The sequence below is a fragment of the Salvelinus fontinalis genome, chromosome 35, assembly GCF_029448725.1.
Source record: "Salvelinus fontinalis isolate EN_2023a chromosome 35, ASM2944872v1, whole genome shotgun sequence".
NCBI lineage: Eukaryota > Metazoa > Chordata > Actinopteri > Salmoniformes > Salmonidae > Salvelinus > Salvelinus fontinalis.
Window position 1 is genome coordinate 19,344,867 of NC_074699.1, and position 23,201 is coordinate 19,368,067.

Below are 23,201 nucleotides of genomic sequence, written 5' to 3' on the forward strand. Positions count from 1 at the left end.
GGTTCCATAGGGCTTGCTGTACATGAGGGGATATTGCAATCCTGAAGAATCAGGCCGCAATTCTATCAAAAGCGTGAAATTAAAAGCAGGAATTGGGCACAGTTGGGGTGCTTTTGGCCTCAATACAGCATTTAACTTTTTGACAAACCAACAAATCATCAGTTCAATATTATGCTTTTGAGTCACACAAAACTGTAGGTTTATGGGAATGAATAGGCCTAAATAAAGATGGTGGCATAGTGCCACAGGCTTGTAAAGTGTTGCTATAGGGGTCAACCAAAGACTGTTTTTCTCTTAACCCCTTACACTCATGGGTTTTGGCCTATAGGGCTAAATTAAAATGTTTCTTACAGAAGAAATATGGAAAGCATAATGTATGCATAACCATGGTAGCAATTAAAAGGGAACAGATTGGAGATTATGGGGAAATTATTAGACTAAACAGTTCAACTGACACAAGACTCAATCCAAACTGTTGATCCAATCCACTCAATCCAAATTACACTGTTGATTTTATTTACATTTCACATTTACTGTACTTTTTGCCACATTTGTTAATAACAAAATCTGAAAATACTCTGGATACATTCAATAATATGATAAGAATATTCACAGGAAATTTGTGGTAGATTCTACATAATTACAAGGGTTTGAGTAAGAGATCTATCTGGTGTCTCAAAATGGCCACACACCTCTCCAAAGTGTGCACAGTTCCTAAGTTATTTCAATGCACTTTTATGACTCAAAAAAGAGTCTTCAATTATAAGGTGCATTTTTTTTGCTCTCCTAGCTGTGAGGTTGAGGAACTAGAGCCAGCACACTTGTAGTTGTTTTGCTTGGAACACAGGCCTGCATTCCTGTCTTCACACAAATACTACTGTTGTTAACGCGATCCAAAAACGGTCCATTACAAATCACAATCTGGGTTAGGGTGGGCATAATTTGAAAGCTTGTTCTATTTCCAGCATAACTAACTAAATTCTAAAATATGATCTTACAATGTTAGGTTTTCACAAGGCAATTCAGAGAAGCAGATCGTCAATTGTGTGGGCATAGAATGGAATCAGAAGTGCATGACTCCATTCTAAACTCAGCAAAAAATGAATCGTCCCATTTTCAGGACCGTCTTTCAAAGATAATTCGTAAAAATCCAAATAACTTCACAGATCTTCATTGTAAAGGGTTTAAACACTGTTTCCCATGCTTGTTCAATGAACCATAAACAATTAATGAACATGCACCTGTGGAACGGTCGTTAAGACACTAACAGATTACAGACGGTAGGCAATTAAGATCACAGTTATGAAATCTTAGGACACTAAAAGAGGCCTTTCTACTGACTCTGAAAAACATCAAAAGAAAGATGCTCAGGGTCCCTGCTCATCTGCGTGAACGTGCCTTAAGCATGCTGAAAGGAGGCATGAGGACTGTAGATGTGGCCAGGGCAATAAATTGCAATGTCTGTACTGTGAGACACCTAAGACAGCGCTACAGGGAGACAGTACAGACAGCTGATTGTTCTCGCACTGTATATTACATGAGTTTTATGATATGGAAATGTGAAGTGCATGTGGCTTGCTTATATGACATCAAAGCAGTATTTATTATAATCCTCAACATCTCATCTTTCAAAATACATTGAGTTCTCGTCATATACACACACCATTTCCATCACTCAAACAACAAAAAAGTTCCAAGTTGCTCAATTAGCGGGAGTGGTGGAGGCAAGTTTGACCCTTTTCACACTACGACAGATTCTCTAGAGGTTTTGGGAGAACACCCTTGGCTATACTGTTTATAATAATGCGAACTTGCTAACTCTCTACCGCAACCTTCGGAAGTAGCGCACAACGCTCGCCCGACAGTTTCCCCCTTTGAAACAAGCCAGTATGAATAGAACTCCTAGAGCAATAATTTTGAAACAGCTGAAATGTGTAGACATTTTCCTAAAATTTGACACTAATTTTCTTTGAGTTTTTACCTGCACTGAGCCACTTAAAATTCTGGAGGCCCATCCCCACCACCAAAATAAATGTATAATGTTGATAGTAGATCATACAAAAAGGATATATTTTTTTCTTTCATTTTTAACATTGTGTGGTGATTTCAGAGGTGGGATCACAGGTCCCAGAGTAAGTTAGTAGCCTTGGCTTGTGTGAGCTGGAACAGCACATAGCAGCAGGAGCCTACCGTTGAAGTCGGAAGTTTACATACTATAGCCCCACGGCTTCAACCCCGGAACCCGAGACCATCCTTCCCACCTCATGCCTGGCGATGGCACTCAGCTGGGGAATAGGGAAATATGTTTGTGAGGCACAGCACAGCTTTCTTAACCGGATGTCCATTCCTGATGCGGTCCATTCCTCGATTTTGCCACCTGGGCTCCCGGCGGACCATGGCCTTTGTGCGACAATATTTTTGGTGGCCTACCATGGTTCCTGACATCTCTGCGTCCGTCACTGCATGCACGATCTGTGCACAGAACAAGGCTCCAGCTGGTCTCCATCAACCTCTGCCTGTCCCTCACTGTACCTAGTCTCACATATCCCTGGACTTTGTCACAGTCCCCCCGTCTGATGGCAACACCGCCATCCTGACCGTAGGGGATCGGTTTTCCAACGCCGCCCACTTCATTCCTCTCCTCAAGCTACCCTATGCCAGAGAGACGGCCCAGCTCATGGTGCAGCACGTCTTCCGGATCCATGGACTGCCTGTGAAAATGTCTCTGACCGGGGTCCTCAGTTCTTGTTCTGGAAGGCGTCCTGCACACTCACTGGGTCGTCGACCAACCTGTCCTACAGGGTTCCGACCCCCAGTCCAACGGCCAGTCGGAGCGAGTCAACCAAGACCTGGAGACGACTCTGCGCAGCCTGATCTCCGCCAACCCCACCACCTGGAGTCAGCAAGTTGTGTGGGTCGAATATGCCCGCAACACCCTTCCTTGCTCTGCCCCAGGTTCCATAGCTCTTTGAGTGTTCCCTGGGATATCAGCCCCCGCTCTTCCCTGAGCAGAAGGAAGAGGTCGGCATACCTTCGGCCCAGATGTTCGTCCGCCTGGAAGGCTCTCGTACCTGGAAGAGACCCCGGTCGGCCCTTCTCAAGACCACCTCCAGGTATCGACAACAAGTGGTTCACCACCGGACCGGCTCCCCGGTATCATCTAGGGCAGAAGGTATGGCTGTCCACCCGGGATCTGCCCCTCCAGGTGGAATCCCACAAACTCTCCCCCCCGGTTTATCGGCCCTTTCCCCATCTCCAAGGTCATTAGCCCTTCTGCTGTTCGTCTTCTGTTGCCCTGTACCCTCCGTATACATCCCACTTTTCATGTTTCTACACTGCTCAAAAAAATAAAGGGAACACTTAAACAACACAATGTAACTCCAAGTCAATCACACTTCTGTGAAATCAAACTGTCCAATTAGGAAGCAACACTGATTGACAATAAATTTCACATGCTGTTGTGCAAATGGAATAGACAAAAGGTGGAAATTATAGGCATTTAGCAAGACACCCCCCAAAACAGGAGTGATTCTGCAGGTGGTGACCACAGACCACTTCTCAGTTCCTATGCTTCCTGGCTGATGTTTTGGTCACTTTTGAATGCTGGCGGTGCTCTCACTCTAGTGGTAGCATGAGACGGAGTCTACAACCCACACAAGTGGCTCAGGTAGTGCAGCTCATCCAGGATGGCACATCAATGCGAGCTGTGGCAAGAAGGTTTGCTGTGTCTGTCAGCGTAGTGTCCAGAGCATGGAGGCGCTACCAGGAGACAGGCCAGTACATCAGGAGACGTGGAGGAGGCCGTAGGAGGGCAACAACCCAGCAGCAGGACCGCTACCTCCGCCTTTGTGCCAGGAGGTGCACTGCCAGAGCCCTGCAAAATGACCTCCAGCAGGCCACAAATGTGCATGTGTCTGCTCAAACGGTCAGAAACAGACTCCATGAGGGTGGTATGAGGGCCCGACGTCCACAAGTGGGGGTTGTGCTTACAGCCCAGCACCGTGCAGGACGTTTGGCATTTGCCAGAGAACACCAAGATTGGCAAATTCGCCACTGGCGCCCTGTGCTCTTCACAGATGAAAGCAGGTTCACACTGAGCACATGTGACAGACGTGACAGAGTCTGGAGACGCCGTGGAGAACGTTCTGCTGCCTGCAACATCCTCCAGCATGACCGGTTTGGCGGTGGGTCAGTCATGGTGTGGGGTGGCATTTCTTTGTGGGGCCGCACAGCCCTCCATGTGCTCGCCAGAGGTAGCCTGACTGCAATTAGGTACCGAGATGAGATCCTCAGACCCCTTGTGAGACCATATGCTGACACATGCACATTTGTGGCCTGCTGGAGGTCATTTTGCAGGGCTCTGGCAGTGCACCTCCTTGCACAAAGGCGGAGGTAGCGGTCCTGCTGCTGGGTTGTTGCCCTCCTACGGCCTCCTCCACGTCTCCTGATGTACTGGCCTGTCTCCTGGTAGCGCCTCCATGCTCTGGACACTACGCTGACAGACACAGCAAACCTTTTTGCCACAGCTCGCATTGATGTGCCATCCTGGATGAGCTGCACTACCTGAGCCACTTGTGTGGGTTGTAGACTCCGTCTCATGCTACCACTAGAGTGAGAGCACCGCCAGCATTCAAAAGTGACCAAAACATCAGCCAGGAAGCATAGGAACTGAGAAGTGGTCTGTGGTCACCACCTGCAGAATCACTCCTGTTTTGGGGGGTGTCTTGCTAATTGCCTATAATTTACACCTTTTGTCTATTCCATTTGCACAACAGCATGTGAAATTTATTGTCAATCAGTGTTGCTTCCTAAGTGGACAGTTTGATTTCACAGAAGTGTGATTGACTTGGAGTTACATTGTGTTGTTTAAGTGTTCCCTTTATTTTTTTGAGCAGTGTAGAATTAAACCCATGTCTCACAGCCCTTTGTCTCCTGTTTCCAGGCCCACCCCATCCACGTCCAACCGGCGTACACGGTGAGGAGTCTCCTGAAATTTCGAACTCGGGGCAGGGGGTTCTGTTTTGCATGTCTTTGTGCAATCTTCCCCATTATCCCCAGTGTATTTATACCTGTGTTCTCTGTCTGTTTCCGGTTCGTTTTGTTTCGTGAAACCTACCAGTGTTTTCCCCCTTGCTCCTGGTCTGTTCTAGTTCCTGTTTTCTAGTTTTTCCCGGTTTTGACCATTCTGCTGAGTCTGCCTGCCATTCTTTACCTTGCCACACTACACTGGATTATTGACCCCTGGCTGTTCTGACCCCGAGACTGCCTGCCGTTCTGGACCTTTTGCACCCTATCTGGATTACTGACATCTGCCTGCCCTTGACCTGTCATTTTGACTGCCTCTGTTCAAGTAATAAACTTTTGTTACTTCGACACGGTCTGCATCTGGGTCTTACCTGAAACATGATACCCTAGAGCCATTTTACCACATAGACCAAATTATTTGCATGATATTGATGCAAATTAAGCCTGACTTGTAATGTTGTAAGGTAGGCCTACTGTACTTTTATATTTGTATGAGAGGGGGTAGTGATAAAGACATGCTGTTAAAAACTGTGCTTATGTCTTGAAGCTAAAATGTATTGTGTAGGGAAAGGGGATACCTAGTCAGTTGCACAACTGAATGCATGAATCGGAGAGGTGTGGGGGGCTGCCTTAAATCGGCGCCCCGGGAGCAGTTTTTGTTGGGTATTAACTGCCTTGCTTAAGGGCAGAACTGCTGATTTTTCCACCTTGCCGGCTCGAGGAGTTGAACCAGAAGCCTTTCGGTTCCTGGCCCAACTTGTCTGCTACTGGCCAACTTATTTTCTGCACATGCTTGTGAATTGTTGCCTTATTCAAGAGTGTAATGTGGTTTGGTTCCTTTTTCAAATGTGTCGCTTGCATAGTTAAAGCATACTGGTTGTGGCTATAGACTACTGGGATAGTTCATAGGAATATTTACAGTAAATGTCCGTTGCCGAGCGCCAAACCTTCTTGCGGCACATGACGTTCTATTGCTAATGTGAATTGAAAAGTGAATAAACATTATGCAAACTGAAACATCACGCTGCCTCTCCTTCAACTTTCATCAATGAGAATATTTATTTTTATTGTCGTGCGCGGTGCTCAAGTTCAGAACGGCAGTCATTCAAAACCCACAATGAGCTGTAAAGACCCTGAGCTCTGACGTCATGTATAGCATGTAACTGTACAGCCACTGTGTTCCAATTTAGGCACTTATCAGTGTCCAAATCTGCCATTTTCAACTCGTATAGGGGTACGAGTGTAAAGGGCTACTAATCAACATAATGTCAAGCTAAGTCTCCAACTGAAGGAAACATGAGGTCAACCACCTGATATCAACTGATGTCAGCGGACAGATGGTGGTTTCACCTGTGCGCTAACTGGAACTCTGTGTTACCACTGACTTAAAAACCTGAGACATTACAATTCACTCCACAGGACAGGAAATCTTTACATTCAGAGTAATCACACATTGGGGAATAGCAGCTATGAAATGCCATCCAATCCAAAAGGTTTCAGTCAATTACAAAGAATATTAAATACACTTTTATGAGCTGTGTTGTGTAAACCTCCAGAGAAATGCCTACAGTATGAAGAAGATAGTTAGACTCCTCCAAAGTGCTATTGTTCAAGTCTCAGCGTTCTGCTGCATCATTATAAAGCAGAGAGATGTGGTAAATGACTTCGCACACCCCCACCAGGCACCTGCTTGTTTGCATCTGACGTGCTATCAGTCATCTCTCACAATGTTCACCAGATGGTTTGACTACAGGCCAGGAACAGAGGGACCCCTAAACAGTACAGCTACTGTGCTCTGTATGGCTGGCAGCCATAATCCAATAATCACACATTCCACCATGTGTAACACCACACTAAACAGTCCACCTGGGAGTAATGACTTACTGTAAACACTAATGGATCCACAGAAGGCCTCCCTGCCTACATTTTTTGGGGTGGTTCCCTTTCGGTCAGTACACTCATTACACTGAAGAACCTTTGAGAAAGCATTTGTAGCTACCCAGCAAACTGGGAACCTTCCTAGAACATTAGCTAAGGTTCCCATTAAGTTCTAGTTCATGTTTTATCTAACATTAGAATGATAACATCCCAAAAGCATTCATTCAAAGAATGTTTTTGATAACAAAATGTTGTTTTTCTTCAGAAAATGTTTTAAATGAAATATCTTTGGAATGTTCTAACATTCACTAAAACGTCTGTAACCACCACCACAGAACATTCCCCAAACATTCTCATTAGGTTTCCCGGTTATGTAATAACACAGAAATGTGTTCTGGGAACGTTCTTGCAACATCAGGCGATTGTTTTATACAAACATTATATTCTCATCAGCACAACTGGACAGTGTTTGTGTTATGAGAATCTTTGCCGCACCCTAACAAATGTTCTGGGAACTTTCACAGAACCAATTTTGGTATTCTGGGTAGACACTGCACAGGTACCAGGTCTCAAGATTTTATAAGACACTTTGATGGTCATCCTGTTCAGAGGGAAAGCATTGAGTGTCATTATACTCAAAGAGGCATTGATTTCATTACAACCCAAGCAGAGGTAAGTAGAGAATGGAGGGTGTTATCTTTACTTGGCCATTTTGCTTCCTCATTGTTTTCCATAATGCCGCTGTAGTTCCCCTCAAGCAGCAGTCTCCATTCTAATCTTCTCTTGTGAACAGCAGCATACTAAACATTGTCTGAGGGAGTTGAGCTCCAGGTACCATAGAATCTCACTGAATAAAAAAGCACATGAGATCTCTACTAGACCTAAGAGACTTGTGATTTCACGGACAGCATACATTTTCCAGCACATATAGGAATAATACATGGAGCAGAATTTGGAAAAAAGAATATGAATCCTACATGATTAAATTAGATTATTTTATAATACAATGGTTACATTTGTTTATAATAACCACTCCAGCACCATGCAGTCCCAGTTCAGGTCAAGTAGATTGTGTTCTGAGAGAACCTTGTTTGCTGCCTTGAAGCACAACACCTTGCCCTTGAAATAGTTGTTCTTTTTGGCTGAGCACCCTAGCGTTTTGTTTATCCTTGAGCAAAATGTGTCCCTCATCAATCATTGGGTAAAGTTCAATAGCCCAACTGGACGTGCTGTGAATGGTGGTGCTGTTCTATTTCAGAAAATGAGCGTTGGTTACAAGATGTTTCACAAATGGTGTTAATGCTTTCAGAGTGGCACATATCAGTTCAATGATGGAATGGAGAGTAGCTAAATGATATTCTCTGTTCAGATCATTCCCTTTAACAGTCTCCTCAGGAAAGCAATAGGCACCTTATGGGCACGTGCTGATGACGTTTCATCAGCCGCATTAAGTCATTTGTTTTATACAATTAATAATTAAGAGATTCAGATGTCTGTGAATTGAGAAGAAGAATGATGAAGTGTAATGGTTTCTAATGAATCATAATAAAGCACATGGAGTTACAGGTTCATTACCCTGGGAACGGCTGATGACCAAGAACATCAATCTTTTATGACTGATATCCTAACTGAAGCTTCCTAAGAAATGCTCATGTTTGAATGTAATAGGCACAGTCCTACAGTCAGAGTTGTGGGAGGACCCTGCTGCACAAAACTGCAACATCCTCTCGATTTGTGAAGTCATCAAGTGAAGTGTTTTTCATATAGATTCAAAAGTTCCTTTTATAAAGATTATTCCGTTTTGCAAATTTGTGGAAAAAGCTCATGAAGAAAACTGCAGAATCATTGTTGCTATAACAACAAAGTGCACAGTACAGATGTAGGATCTTAATTTGATCACCCTGTTTCAGGATACGTTTCCTTTAAAACGTGTCGTGTATTTGAGGTTTAAAAGTCTTCTGAATTTTGTAATTTCCACTTAGAAATTTCAGAAATGATTTTCCCCTCACGAAAAATGTATTAACCCCTACAAAAATGTCCATTAATTATAATACACATAATAATTCACATTTCCTGTTGCTGCAGGATTATTTTCCTGCTGTAGCAAACTGGCTCATATTAAGATCTTACATCTGTATAAGAAGCATAATGAATAGGTGATGATATACAGTGAGCTCCAAAAGTATTGGGACTGACTATTTTGTTGTTGCTTTGGCTCTGTACCCCAGCACTTTGGATTTGAAATGATACAATGACCATGAGGTTAAAGTGCAGACTGTCAGCTTGTTTATATGAAAATACCCTCAAATTAAAGCTGACAGTCTGAACTTTAACCTCATAGTCATTGTATTATTTCAAATCCAAAGTGCTGGAGTACAGAGCCAAAACAACACTAAATTTGTCACTGTCCCAATACATTTGGAGCTCACTGTTAAGCCGTTTCCTATATTTCAAATGTGTCTTTCTAAATCGGGCACAGTTGAGGAGTTTATAATCCAGGGGGGATGGACCCAATCCTTGTTGTTGAGTCAAAGTTTCTGTATTTACTGTAGCTAAAAGCTGGGAGTTGGAGAGACACAGAGGCTGCCATCCATCACTCAAAATGAGCTCGGGTTGGCAACTCTGTCAGGGCTGTGAATGTAATACATGAACAAATCCTCGTCACTCCGCCCAGACCAAGAGACAGCGAGGGAAAGAGAAAATAAAGTGAGAGAGAGTGAGTGTGAGAGAGAGAGAAAAGGCAAACGTTAGAGAGACTGATGTATGGAGTCTGAGAGAAGATGATGAGGGACTAGAGAGAGACTGAGACAGAGAGAGTGGACAGACAAAGATGGATCCTCCTTCATGCTTCTTTCTCTAGCCCTGTGATATACAGCCTTTCTCCCTGCAATGGAGAGTAGCTGGATAACAAGGCTGTTAGGATGTGCCTAAGGGGTTCTCATTGCCTGTTCGTAAGGATAATAATTTAGAAACTCACTCTGTGATACAACCCTGTCAGATGACCTCATGCTGATTTGAATACAGAGAAATACACAAGATGACAGCTTCAACTAAGGACCGACAACATTCCAAACAATATAAGTTATGCTGTTTAAAATTATCCTTAAAATACAGTAGTGTGTAGTTCAATGTTGAAACATTGAGGAGTCATTGGCAGCCATTCCAAATTCTGCTTGGCTTCCAATGAAATCCTGAGTCTTCCTCCAATCAATCAGATGATTGGACACCTGTCAGAGTCCCTGTCAGAGTCCCTGAGACATGTCTTCCTCAGGCCGGGTACATCATCCAATCAGCCAGGTAAATTGGCCCTTCTTCCCCTTAACGGTCACAGTGTCTCCTGCATGCTAATGCTGGGTGGAGGTGGAGGAGAACTCTGCAGACAGAGATTCACATTATGATGCTCCTGGTGCTGGAGGACAGCAGCTAGATGGTGACCCCCTGAAACAGCCTAAGCAGCACCATGGGTCAACAGGCTGACAACGTTTAGTAGAGATAAGATTAGCAATCATGACGATAATGATAAGGATAAATCTATCAGAGTGAATCTGACAGAATGCTCTGGCGAACAGGTTGCAATGCCATTAGCAAAATGTCACGGCGTGACTAGCTTTCCTGAGGGACCTCAGGGGTTGCTCTCTGCCTCCCAATTACATGATAAAATCAAAGATTCCATGGGACACGGTAATCCACTTGAGCTGAGAGAGGACGACAACAACCTTTGGAATTTCCCCTCACATAGGGGTGAAACAGATGGCATCTCCAGATAAGGGCACTCAGCCTACACCCCGTACCCAGGTAATAATGGACTGTCCCAGGAGGCTGTCAGCTCGCTGAGGCAATAAAGTGTGCCTCGGGTACCTAGGGATTAGCAGAAGGGTGCAGGAGGTTGAGTGCACAGCCGGATAGAGAGGAGAGAAGAGACGAGGGAAAAAAGGAAAGAGGGGTATCTTTAAATGAGTTCTTATCCCAGCAGGGAGAGTATGAGGTTCTTCTGACTGACCCAACCCACTGACCCACCCATCAGCATTCTCTCCAATCACCAGTCTACACCAACTGATAGCTGGCATTATTGACTTTTAGTGATGTAGTCCTGCACAAACTCTACAACAGCAGGATGTTAGCCTACATCTCACAGCTGGCGTCATCTTTAATCAGCCTTCCCCTCCATACCTTACTGTGTGACGGTGGTCATTAGTAACAGTAGACACAGGCCGCTCACCGATACGGCTGCACTGTTTTAAAAGACTGTGTGCTTGTGGTGAGACTCCATAGGATCAGCTGGTGTTTTAAACCAGGCACAGTTTGAGACAGATCTCAGAACCAGTGGGCTCACACAGCGTGGAGGCCATAATAAAATTCAAAATACTTAATTACCTCTCTGGATAGTAATCTACCATCAGGCAGATCTCCCTGCTTGTCCTGCTAATTAGTATTCTTTAACCTATCCTTTAAATCCAGTGAGCACAGCCCATAATTAAGGACATTAAAGAGCTAGATTATATAGAAAGATAGTAATTACCCCTTTGTTTCCTGCAGACTAAGACTAGAAGATTCCCACTGATAAACTGGAGGCCAACAGAGCCAAGACCCAGAGCGAAAGAAAAGTACCGCCACTCAAGTTCTCAAAGGAAAAGGAAATCAAACAAAATATGGGCAAGCAACGGCTGCTTCAGACAAAACACTTTGTTGCAATACACTTTCAACATGGGTCATTTCAGTTCAATACAGTCTAATGATGCTCACCGTTGTCACTGTAGTCGTCAACCAGGATGATCTCTTTGAGGAGGTGGGAGGGGGTCCTGTGCATGGCAGAGTGGATGGAACGCAGGATGACGGACAAGGCCTCGTTCACAAAGATAAACACAATGCTAACTTGAGGGAGGTTAGAAGGATACGTGATGTTTTTACACCTGGGGAGAAAACAGACCTGATGTGAGCGGAGTGTGGAAAGAAGGGACCTGATTTAGAGAAGTGCACATTCAAAGCAATAACATTCTAGCTATATTAAAAAGATGTGTCTGTTTCTCAAACGCCTGGGAAATTTGTGGTCTCAATGTTGAGGTGGTTGTTATGATAATGTCCCTGGCAGACCTCCAAACCCAACAGCAGAAGTGACAGTAACAATACGTGTATTTCAGTGTGATCCAGATAAAAGCATCTGTGAAGCAAATAATGGGATAAGATATGACACTTTTCACAATGTAACATTATTGTATGAGAACCGCAGATAGACAGAGAGGGGGAGTGAGGGTCTTTTATGCTCCTACTGGGTAGACAAGAGTTGGTAATTATGGGAGATAAAATTGCACCCCACTGTTTTGAAGTAACACTTTCCTTCTGGGTTGTCTGTCAAAACAGGGCTTGAGTCAAATGCAGAGGCTTATTCTCAACATGAAAACCCACTAGTCAGCTTTGTTTTTTATGCTCTCGACAGTCAAACAAGTGGGGACTCTAATGTGTGCTCTTCCATATAGTCTGTATCCAAAACGATCACAACTAGTGTGTTATAGTCAGACCATAGTGAAATCAGACAGTCTGGATATGAAGGTCCTGTTAGCCCCTGGGCTGCTGGTATGACTCGGGGGGACAGCAGAAGTTTAAGTGGGTGATATTCCCAGTGGTTTTCTGTGCTCTATTCAGATAGCTCAGCTTACCCATCAGGTCTGAGGTCTGGGATGGCTCTGTCCAAGGCGAGGCGGTCACTGAGGTAGCCGTTGTAGCCGTAGTACTGGAACATCTTCAGGGCCACCCTGCGGCTGTCAGCGCTCAGCTCCTGACCCCAGTGGGCAAACAGGGACGAATCAGAAAACGATTTGTCTCCTAGAACATCCTCTCCTTTCAGGGGGGTTTCTGTGGGAGCCAGAGAGAGAGAAAAAAAATATTATTTGTATAAGCCAGCCACACATAGACCCTGTCTGTTACTGAGGGTGCATGAGAGGTGAGAGCAACGCCTCAATAACAAGGTCAATGTAACTGCCCTTAGAACACTTAGTAGAGCTCCTACATGAATAAATGAATTGATGTTACACTGCTTATGTTCACACAGCTATCACACCTTGGAAAGCAGTAACAATATTCATATCAATATACAGTTCTGAATGTTGAGTAAATAATTGTATAGTATTACATTCATATACTCTGATAGAAAATAGACTGTATTCATTTATACAGCTTTTCAAGATAATAGATTTCCATGGTCACTGAGAAAGATGTAGTCAAGCATTATGATGTGAGCCTTCAGAGAACGCAGCCACGGGCTAGTGGTTTGTAAACCAAAGACACATTTAACGAAGCCAATAAAAATAAAAGCTCCAGTGAGCGTGATAAAGTGAAACATTAAAGCTATCAAACAGACAGGCAGTTGGTACATGTGATTACAGTGTTTACTCCTGGAATCCAATTGAATTTAAATAGATCCTGCGTCTTCCTCTATGACTCTCATAGCCACACACTGTATGCCCCAGGGCTGTCATTTAATGCACTCATTCCTTTAAATCCCAGTGTGGAGGGATTCTACACTGTCAGAGTGAGGACAGAATGATACATCTGAAAGCTCTGTAAAGCTGAACGCTGCAGTGTAATTTGAATGTGACATTGTTGTACAGCTCGATGACATTTATGATCGCTGTGAAGACAAGGAAAAAAGACCCAATACATTTGTGCAAATCTTGAATGTCGCTTCATCATAAATTACTCTAAAGGGGATCAGTGGAAAAGGTTATGTTACGATGGTTCAGTGTAGTGTGTCTATCTAGGAGCTTTCAATAGATCCAGAATGATCCTAGAGAAAACTGCAGAAAATCAAGCTGAAGTGCTGTAGGTTTTCAATCTCCTCATTATGTTCTGGCCGCTGTGAAGACCTTAAACCTACAAGGTCTCCCATTTCTTCTCAAATACACATCTCACATGGTGACCACAGTGGGCTCAAGTTTACCAGGAGAACAGTCATTGTTTAAGGGGTTTAGCCAATACCTTGTAACACAAGGGAGTTGGGGATGTCACCGAGTAGTCATTGGTTTCGGTGTACACATCACAGACAAACTGAAATGGTCCACCCACACAGACAGCGTGGTGAAGAAGGCGCAGCAGCGCCTCTTTAACCTCAGGAGACTGAAGAAATTTGGCTTGGCCCCTAAGACCCTCAGAAACTTTAACAGATGCACAATCGAGAGCATCCTGTCGGGCTGTATCACCACCTGGTACGGCAACTGCTCCGCCCACAACTGTAAGGCTCTCCAGAGGGTAGTGAGGTCTGCACAACGCCTCACTGGGGGCAAACTACCTGCCCTCCAGGACACCTACACCACCCGATGTCACAGGAAGACCAAAAAGATCGTCAAGGACAACAACCACCCGAGCCACTGCCTGTTACCCCGCTATCATCCAGAAGGCGAGGTCAGTACAGGTGCATAAAAGCGGGGACCGAGAGACTGAAGAACAGCTTCTATCTCAAGACCATCAGACTGTTAAACAGCCATCACTAACATTGAGTGGCTGCTGCCAACATATTGACTCATCTCTAGCCACTTTAATAATGAAAAAAAATTGGATGTAATAAATGTATCATTAAGCCACTTTAAACAATGCTACTTTATATAATGTTTATATACCCGACATTACTCATCTCATATGTATATACTGTACTCTATACCATCTACTGCATCTTGCCTATGCTGTTCGGCCATCCATATATTTTTATGTACATATTCTTATTCATTCCTTTACACTTGTGTGTATAAGGTAGTTGTTGTGAAATTGTTAGATCACTTGTTAGATATTACTGCATGGTCAGAACTAGAAGCACAAGCATTTCGCTACACTCGCATTAACATCTGCTAACCATGTGTATGTGACAAATAACATTTGATTTGACAAAACAAGGCAGAGTGTGCACGGCCATTGTAACAGAACAGTAAGGGAGAGCAGCTCCAGAGGCACCGGTCAGGACACTGAGACTGAGGGGTCAGGGAGGTCCCTGGGCTGAATGGTCTGTCAGATGTGGGCATGTGATAGGATGCACACTCCCCAGACAACAACATGAAGAAAAAATAAGGTAACTCATATCCAAATGTACTATTATACAGTGTTTTATTCAGAAACCTGGTTAACAACATACTGTAAGAAAAAAATGAGATAATTAACATGAAACCAAACAAAATGTCAAGGGGCCAACGAATCTAGATTGCTGAGTTGATCTGGAAATAGCTGGAGGCAGACTAAAACAATTGCTTTGACAAGCCAAATTAAATTTCCTCTAACATGAGGTCATATGAAGAAAAAAATGGGGTGAGAATTAGACTCGTGTTGAAACTTGAAACATCACTATGAGAATCTGTTTGATGGCAGCACAACAATGAACCATTACCCTTTGAGAGAAACCCACTGCTACTGATTAAAAGAAAATGAAGCTAAACAGTGGGGAAAAAAACATTTCCATTTCTTTTCCAGGTATCAAAAATGCGTTTTCCAAACCAAGAATAGATAAACATTAACAAGTAATGCTACTGTTAACAATCCAACAAATTCAGAAGGAAATATGTGCTTTTAATGAATTATCTAAAACTCAAAATAAACATAGCAGATGGTTGATTATTGTTTACCTCCGATTGAATGGTATACTTTCAGAGACAGAAAACAGTACCTCCAGTACCTGTCTATCTGTAGGTAAAGGTCTTTATCAGGAACACAGTACTGTATTATAAATCAGTGCAGCATCTCTGCCCTTGCTAGCCTGCTATGGTGGCAAAGTAAAGCATTTAATCTTATTACTTGAGTCAGTGGTATGTATGCAGAGCGGCATTGGACTTTCCTATGAAACAAACAACCTTGTTATTGGCTGCGTTTCAAACTCATTAAGACCCACCCTCCTCCACTTACCCTGGCCTTATGCCCTTGGTGGAATCCCCACGACCATCTTTGCCGTAGGTCCAAACAATTAGCCAAGCAAGGGAAGTTGGCAACTGTGCGAGTGTACAATCCTGTTCACTCTGGGGCCTGAAACGCCCCATAATTCAATTCGCGATGATTGTAGATCCGCTAAGAAAAGTCTACCAAAACTTAAAACCAACATCTACATATAAGTGTAAGTATTATTTTTTTTAAAGTTAGAAACTGTGCTGTTAATGCGCATGACGGCAAAAACACGAATCATAAAAGTAATTATGTTTTAGTTTGGCTAGATTTTGGAAAAGTTAACTAGCGCATAGAACTTCCCTGCTATCACACTCATACATTGTAATTTTCGATTTACTTGATATCGTCGGATAGTGTTCGATGTCTGCGGATGCTTGTCTTCCAGACAAGATATGAAATGCAAATCATAATTGACTAGCGCATATAAAGCACACACACAACAGCTACCGGTGGTTCCATGATGACTGAAAACACAACCGTGGGACGAACGAGTGATAAATGTCCAGGCAAGGGCGGTTCATTTAAAATTAATTCATTCTTCCCTTCCCCTTGTCCTGCAAGTGTCAAATCCTCATACGTCATTAGAAGTGTCCACGTAATTTGAGGTCTGAGGGGAAGGGTGTGTCTTTTACGTGTTTGCAATGCAGCCAATATCTACTATAAGTACTGTAGTTGGTCACATGCTAATTAGAAAGAACATTGAAATATGGTGTATGATTATGAATAATCACGAGAGTCGCTTGAACAACAGCAGAAATGAACACAATGTGGTCAGCCAACAAATGTTGTACCAACATCTGAGTTCACTCAAAGTGCAGTGTTCACTAATATTGGCACCCTTGGTAAATACTGTATGAGCAAAACAGGCTGTGAAAAAAAAAATCTTTGCTATTTATCCTCTTGGTCTTTCATTAAAGTAAAATGATTGAAAAAAAAGTTAAATAAATATTTTTCTCTGAAACATGTGTGCCACAATTATTGGCACCCCTAGAAATTCTTATGAGTAAAATCTAACTGAAGTATATTCCCATTCATATTTTACGTTTTTTAAGTTCACCCGAGTGATTAGGAACACTTAAGTGGTAACCCATGACTTCCTGTTTCACTGGGGTATACACTACCGGTCCAAAGTAGGTATGTCCAAACTTTCGACCGGTAGTGTAAATATAAGGTCACACATGCCAAGTTTCCATAGTCATCCACCACTATTGGAAAGACCTGAGAATACAGTAATGATGTGAGACAAAAGGTTGTTGAGCTGCACAAATCAGGAAATGGCTATAAGAAAATAGCTCAATGGTTGAAAATGCACATTTCTACTATCAGGGCAATAATTAAGAAGTTTAAAGCAACTGGAGATGTTAACAATCGGCCTGGAAAAGGACATGTGTCTATATTGACCACACGCACAGTGAGGAGGATGGTTTGAGTTGCCCAAAAATCTCTCAGGATCACAGCTGCAGACAGCTGTTAGTTGGGTCTTGGGGTCAGAAAGTCTCCAAAACTATGATCAGAAACGACCTACATAACCACAAGTTGTTTGGGAGGGTTGCCATAAAAAGCCTTTGCTGTCAAACAAACTGAAGCGCCTACAGTTTACCAGACGTTACTGAATCTTTCTATGGGACCAGGTTCTATGGTCAGATGAGACCAAAATAGAGCTTTTTGGAAACAAACCAGCAGAGGTGGGTTTGGTGTAGACAGAAAGACAGCCATGCAGAAAAGTACCTCATTGCAACTGTGAATTATGGTGGTGGATCTTTGATGCTGTGTGGCTGTTTTTCTTCCAAAGGCCCTGGACAACTTGTTAGGATACATGGTAAGACGGACTCGTGGTTTTACATGGTAAAACCTGACTTTTTTTACATGGTAAAACCTGACTGCCTCTGCTAGGAAGCTAAAACTGTGCCATGGTTGGATCTTCCAGCAGGACAATGATCCAAAGCACAACTCAAAATGAACACAAAAATGGTTCACTGACCACAGAATCAAGGTTTTGCAATGGCCATCCCAGTCCCCTGACCTAAACCCCATAGAAAACCTGTGTGATGAGCTGAAGAGGATTGTCCACAAGCGTGGACCTCAGAATCTGAAGGATCGGGAGAGATTCTGTATGGAGGAATGGTCTCAGATCCCTTGCCATGTGTTCTCCAACCTCATTATGCATTATAGGAGAAGACTCAGAGCTGTTATCTTGGCAAAGGGAGGTTGCACAAAGTATTGAATGAAGGGGTGCCCGTAATTGTGGCACACATATATTTGAGAAAAATATTTGTTTTATGTTAATGTATTTTTTCTTTCAATTATTTTACTTTAATTAAAGGTTAGATTTTTTGTAAATATTTTGAATGAAAGACCAAGAGGATAAAAAAATATGTTTTTTAAATTTTTTTATCACAGCCCGTTTTGCTCATTTACCAAGGGTGCCAATATTAGTGGAGGGCACTATAATGCCTGGAGATGGGTAGCGTAAGTGTAACAAATACTCAGGGAGAAAAAGGTGTATATTCACACGCAGAGTGCGGCAGATGTTAATTAAGCCTTCGCAGAAGGCGGGAATCATGGTCGCAGGCAGGCAATGGTCAAACACAGGTAGGCAGGCAGGCAATGGTCAAACACAGGTAGGCAGGCAATGGTCAAACACAGGTAGGCAGTCAAAAACAAACAATACCTCACAACCATACAAACAGAAAGAACTGAACTAAATAGGGAGCTGATGAGACCAGGTGAGAAACGAACACAGTTGAAATCAATGAACAAAAATGAAAGACAGGGCTACGTTCCAGAACACAAAGAAACAGGGCTATGGTCAAGAACACAAAGAAAAAGAACACAAGGTTGACTAAGAAAAGACAAGCAGAACCTTACAGTAAATTAAACATACAGCATTGAAAGTTTCAGTTGCTTTGAATAGCAAGGGAATGCCTCCATTCTTGATGGGAAAAGAACACAGTGATTAGGCTCAGACCGGGATGATGTTCTAAAAGTCTGCCAATCCCAGCAAACATGCCTCCAGGCTCATTCATGTGACTACTTGTGCTGGTGATTAATTAGGCCTTGTGAGACGCTTTCCTCAGGAGTGAAAGGCTAGAGCGCCGGCTGGGTCAGGGGTTGATGTTTTGCAGACAGGGTAACCTAGGCAACTTGTAATAGTATAGGCAGTGTGTCATCCCAAAGGCTCTTTTGTTGGGACAAGAACTCAGAAACCCCTAAAACATGTAGGCAGCCTCATACGCCTATTGAACACATTAGAGGAACCACTCAACTGCTGCATGCTCAGTGCTCTCTGACAAAAAGGGTACAGTAATTCAATGATGATCGCCTCTAAGACAAAGGAGAGTGTCGAGAACTCAGTAACACTATGAACCAAGTCTGTGTAATGAATTATAAATGAATGCATTAATATATTTATAAATGCTTATAGCTAGTCGTTTTATCCCACTTTCTTCTGACACACAAGTCCCAATCGCAGTTCAACAAAACAAGACTTAAAAAATGTAGAAGGAAGAAGAAATGTATCTCAAAAACATGACACGAAGTAGATAAAGTGGTGTTTCAGTAGGAGAAGGAGAGGGAGAGTAGAAGGAACGGAGGATGCATGTCAATACATGTCTGGCTGAGGAACGCTGAGTTTTGATAGCTGGTCATGCGATTTGTTAGCAACCACATTGAGTTACCAAGCGCATTCACACTGAGATGAGCAACACAAATGAGGAAAAATTTGGTGGTTGAATTCAATAAAAGTTTTTTATTAAAAGTATGAATGTAAGCACACGTCGGAAGGACCGCAGTTGTACAGGACAAACATAGGTACAGGTAAGTGTTTTCAGAATTTACATTTTTACAAGTATCGACTGATGGTGGCTCAATGTTGTTGATAGCAAATCGCGAGACCAGTTGTCAAAACTTAACTCTGTCTCAATATAAGAGAACAGAGTTGAGCGTTCCTCAGCTAATACTAAGCGGTTCCATTTAAGTAACCTACAACTCCTATAATAGGAAGAGGAACACCCTGCCTGTCTCTCTCTCCTGGCTTGTTTCTCTGTGGGTGGGAGTGTGTGTCTGTGTGTCTGTGTGTATGCGGTGGGTTTTGAAGGGCTCAGGAAGGGGGACCCAGCGGGGTTTTGCTTTAAACTGTGATGGCTCTGGTCCAGACACAGAGAGCAGCAACATAGGCCCAGAGCTTATCAGCAGCAGCCCAGCCTGGTGAAGTGAGTCAGTCAGTGCGCTCCATTGTGTGTACATCAGGACAAGTCAGTTAGGGCCATGTGCTTACTGTGGCACATCCACAGAGGAGGAAGGCTGAGAGACAACATGAAGAGGGAAACAGGACACACAAAGTGTCTCTATTCCTGGTTCAGGAAGGCAAACAGCACAATATAGCAAAGGGATTATGGCAACGAGAGGTTTACAAAAGGAGATCCACCGCAGAGTGAGAGAAAGTTAGATACAGTGAGCAGGTCTGTATGCTGCAGAAAAACATGTGTTCCCTATGCTAACCTCCATGACAGAACACACAGAACCAACCCAGGGCGAACCGTACGAGGGAAGATTTCTGCTGTTTTATGGGAAAACATGGATTTCAGGACAATAAGACACATTGCACCAGAGCTCCACTCTTGCCTGCCGATCACGGTTCTCCTCAGTTGTTCAGTGAGATGAATGTCTCGTCTGGGGTATAATAGGTAATTAAGACTCAACAGCTCTCATCTGTGCTGCTGTACCATGAGGCACCATATCAAACACTATCAGATGATGTACATGATGATGGATTAAAGCTGCTCCCCAGCAGAATGAGGGGAGGTCAGCAGAGACAGAGGGAAGAAAACACACTGAAGGTCTACATTAACCCTTCACATCCCCTTTCCAACCCAATTAAATCATTATGACGGACTACAAATTATTATTATATTTTTAAAGCTATCATATCATGCCATCATTTTCAATTACACTTTCCCCACAAAAACCCTAACAGTATCCTTTCTGAAGAAATCACTGTGATAAGAGTACTCTGAAGACAAAAAGAGATATCACATTACATCTCCTGGTGGCCTCACAGGGAGAACATATTTCAACCAGGAGCCGTTTGTCTTTGACACCTCCAAGTTGAGGCACTGCATACATGGTAACTGACTGAGGCAAAGTTGTGTTGACAAAAACACTAAATCTTTGCCTGTCGACAGAAATTATAGGAAAAATGTACACCCTCAGTACACACCTTAGGCCCTTATAAATTGCCCTTGTGTGTAACCTTATTACCCCAGAATCCATCCGGTATGAAGCAACATTGTGACAAAGTCACTCTCACTACACTGGAAGTTAATAGGAATACGACTTTTAGATCGCGAAACGCCGATGTCATAACTGGAGGATGAATTCTCTCAAATGAGCCATTGATTATATTTTTGCGATATTCCAACCTCGAGAAATGTATAATTTAATGGAGGGCTTAGCACATTGTTCCTATTTGTCTGCCTCTTTTGTTCAGGGTGCATTGCATGTTGCCATTGCCAGAGATATTATAGAAAGGAGATTGGAATCCAATGAACGATGGATCTTATAATACTCCACCCAGCAGACTGTCGACCAATCGCGCTCATGTTGTCATGCTGCACCATGCAGTTGCTAAGCTAATAGTCACACAATCCCTTCTCAAAGTCAGTGTATATGTCGAGAAACGTGCCTATTTGCCTTGAAAGCCCCTTATGTCACGATTCCAAAGCTATACGATACTACAGATTGCAAGTTAATCTCACATGTTGGAAAATATTTATAATGTTCTTGTTGACGTCTTTCTGACGAAATTCGTGCTAATGTTGGGTTTTTGAGCTAGTGCCCAATAGACTCCCATTCACTCCTTGAAGGAGAGCACTCCTTGTCCCAGAATGCACCGCGTTGCTCATTGACGTTTCCCATCTTCTCAAAAGTATATCTGCTGTTGCAAATGTTGACCCCACTCTGTGATGCACATCGATCTGCAGGTTGAACATGGTATGATTTGACTAAATTGATAGCTGTAAAATTGCCTAAACAAACTGCACTAACTACAGCAGCTACGTTACATGCTGATATTGTCTTTGGTGTTATTGTGTGTAGCTACGTTTGTTAGCTAGACAGCAAGTCCATAGAGAGAGCATTGCATTGCTTTACTCCACACACACACAGAGGAGCGGGACACTTATCCGGACGCTGATAAGAAATCCCGCTATGCCCTCAGACGAACCATCAAACAGGCAAAGCGTCAATATAGAACTAAGATTGAATCCTACTACACCAGCTCTGACTCTCGTCAGGGCTTGCAAACTATCACGGACTACAACGGGAAATCAAGCCACGAGCTGTACAGTGACGTGAGCCTACCAGACGAGTTAAATGCCTTTTATGCTCGCTTCGAGGCAAGCAACACTGAAGCATGCATGAGACCACCAGCTGTTCCGGATGACTGTGTGATCACGCTCTCCGTAGCCGATGTCAGCAAGACCTTTAAACAACAGGTCAACATTCACAAGGCAGCGGGGACAGAAGGATTACCAGGATGTGTACTTAGAGCGTGCCAACTGGCAAGTGTCTTCACTGACATTTTCAACCTCTCCCTGACCGAGTCTGTAATACCTACATGCAGACCACCATAGTCCCTGTGCCCAAGAAAGTGAGGATAACCTGCCTAAATGACTACCACCTCGTAGCACTGACATCGGTAGCCATGAAGTGCTTTGAAAGGCTGGTCATGACTCACATCAACACCATCATTCCGGAAACCCTAGACCCACTCCAATTCACATACCGCCCCAACAGATCCACAGATGACGCAATCTCAAATCACACTCCACACTGCCCTTTCCCACCTACAGCTCAGCGTTCAACACCATAGTGATGAGCTTTGTGGGCACTAAGCTAAGGACCCTGGGACTAAACACCTCCCTCTCCAACTGGATCCTGGACTTCCTGACGGGCCGCCCCCCAGGTGGTAAGGGTAGGCAACAACACGTCTGCCACGCTGATCCTCAACACTGGAGGTGCGTGCTTAGTCCCCTCCTGTACTACCTGTTCACCCACGACTGCGTGGCCAAGCACGACTCCAACACCATCATTACGTTTGCTGACGACACAACAGTGGTAGGCCTGATCACCAACCACAATGAGACAGCCTATAGGGAGGAGGTCAGAGACCTGGCAGTGTGGTACCAGGACAACAACCTCTCCCTCAATGTGAGCAAGACAAAGGAGATGATCGTGGACTACAGGAAAAGGAGGGCCGAACAGGCACATTAACATTGATGCGGCTGTAGTGGAGCGGGTCGAGAGTTTTAAGTTCCTTTGTGTCCACATCACCAACTATCATGCTCCAAACACACCAAGACAGTCGTGAAGAGGTCACGACAACA

General features: G+C 43.6%; 1 protein-coding gene across 1 annotated transcript in view; it reads right to left on the minus strand.

The window, feature by feature from the left end:
- Positions 1-23,201, minus strand: part of LOC129834466 (polypeptide N-acetylgalactosaminyltransferase 18-like) — an 88,035-nt gene that overhangs the window by 35,259 nt on the left and 29,575 nt on the right. The window contains exons 2-3 of the mRNA XM_055899473.1: positions 12,558-12,753; positions 11,647-11,813 (exon numbers count right to left, since the gene is read on the minus strand). Coding sequence (XP_055755448.1) covers positions 11,647-11,813; positions 12,558-12,753 — 363 coding nt within the window. The remainder of the gene's footprint in view (positions 1-11,646; positions 11,814-12,557; positions 12,754-23,201) is intronic.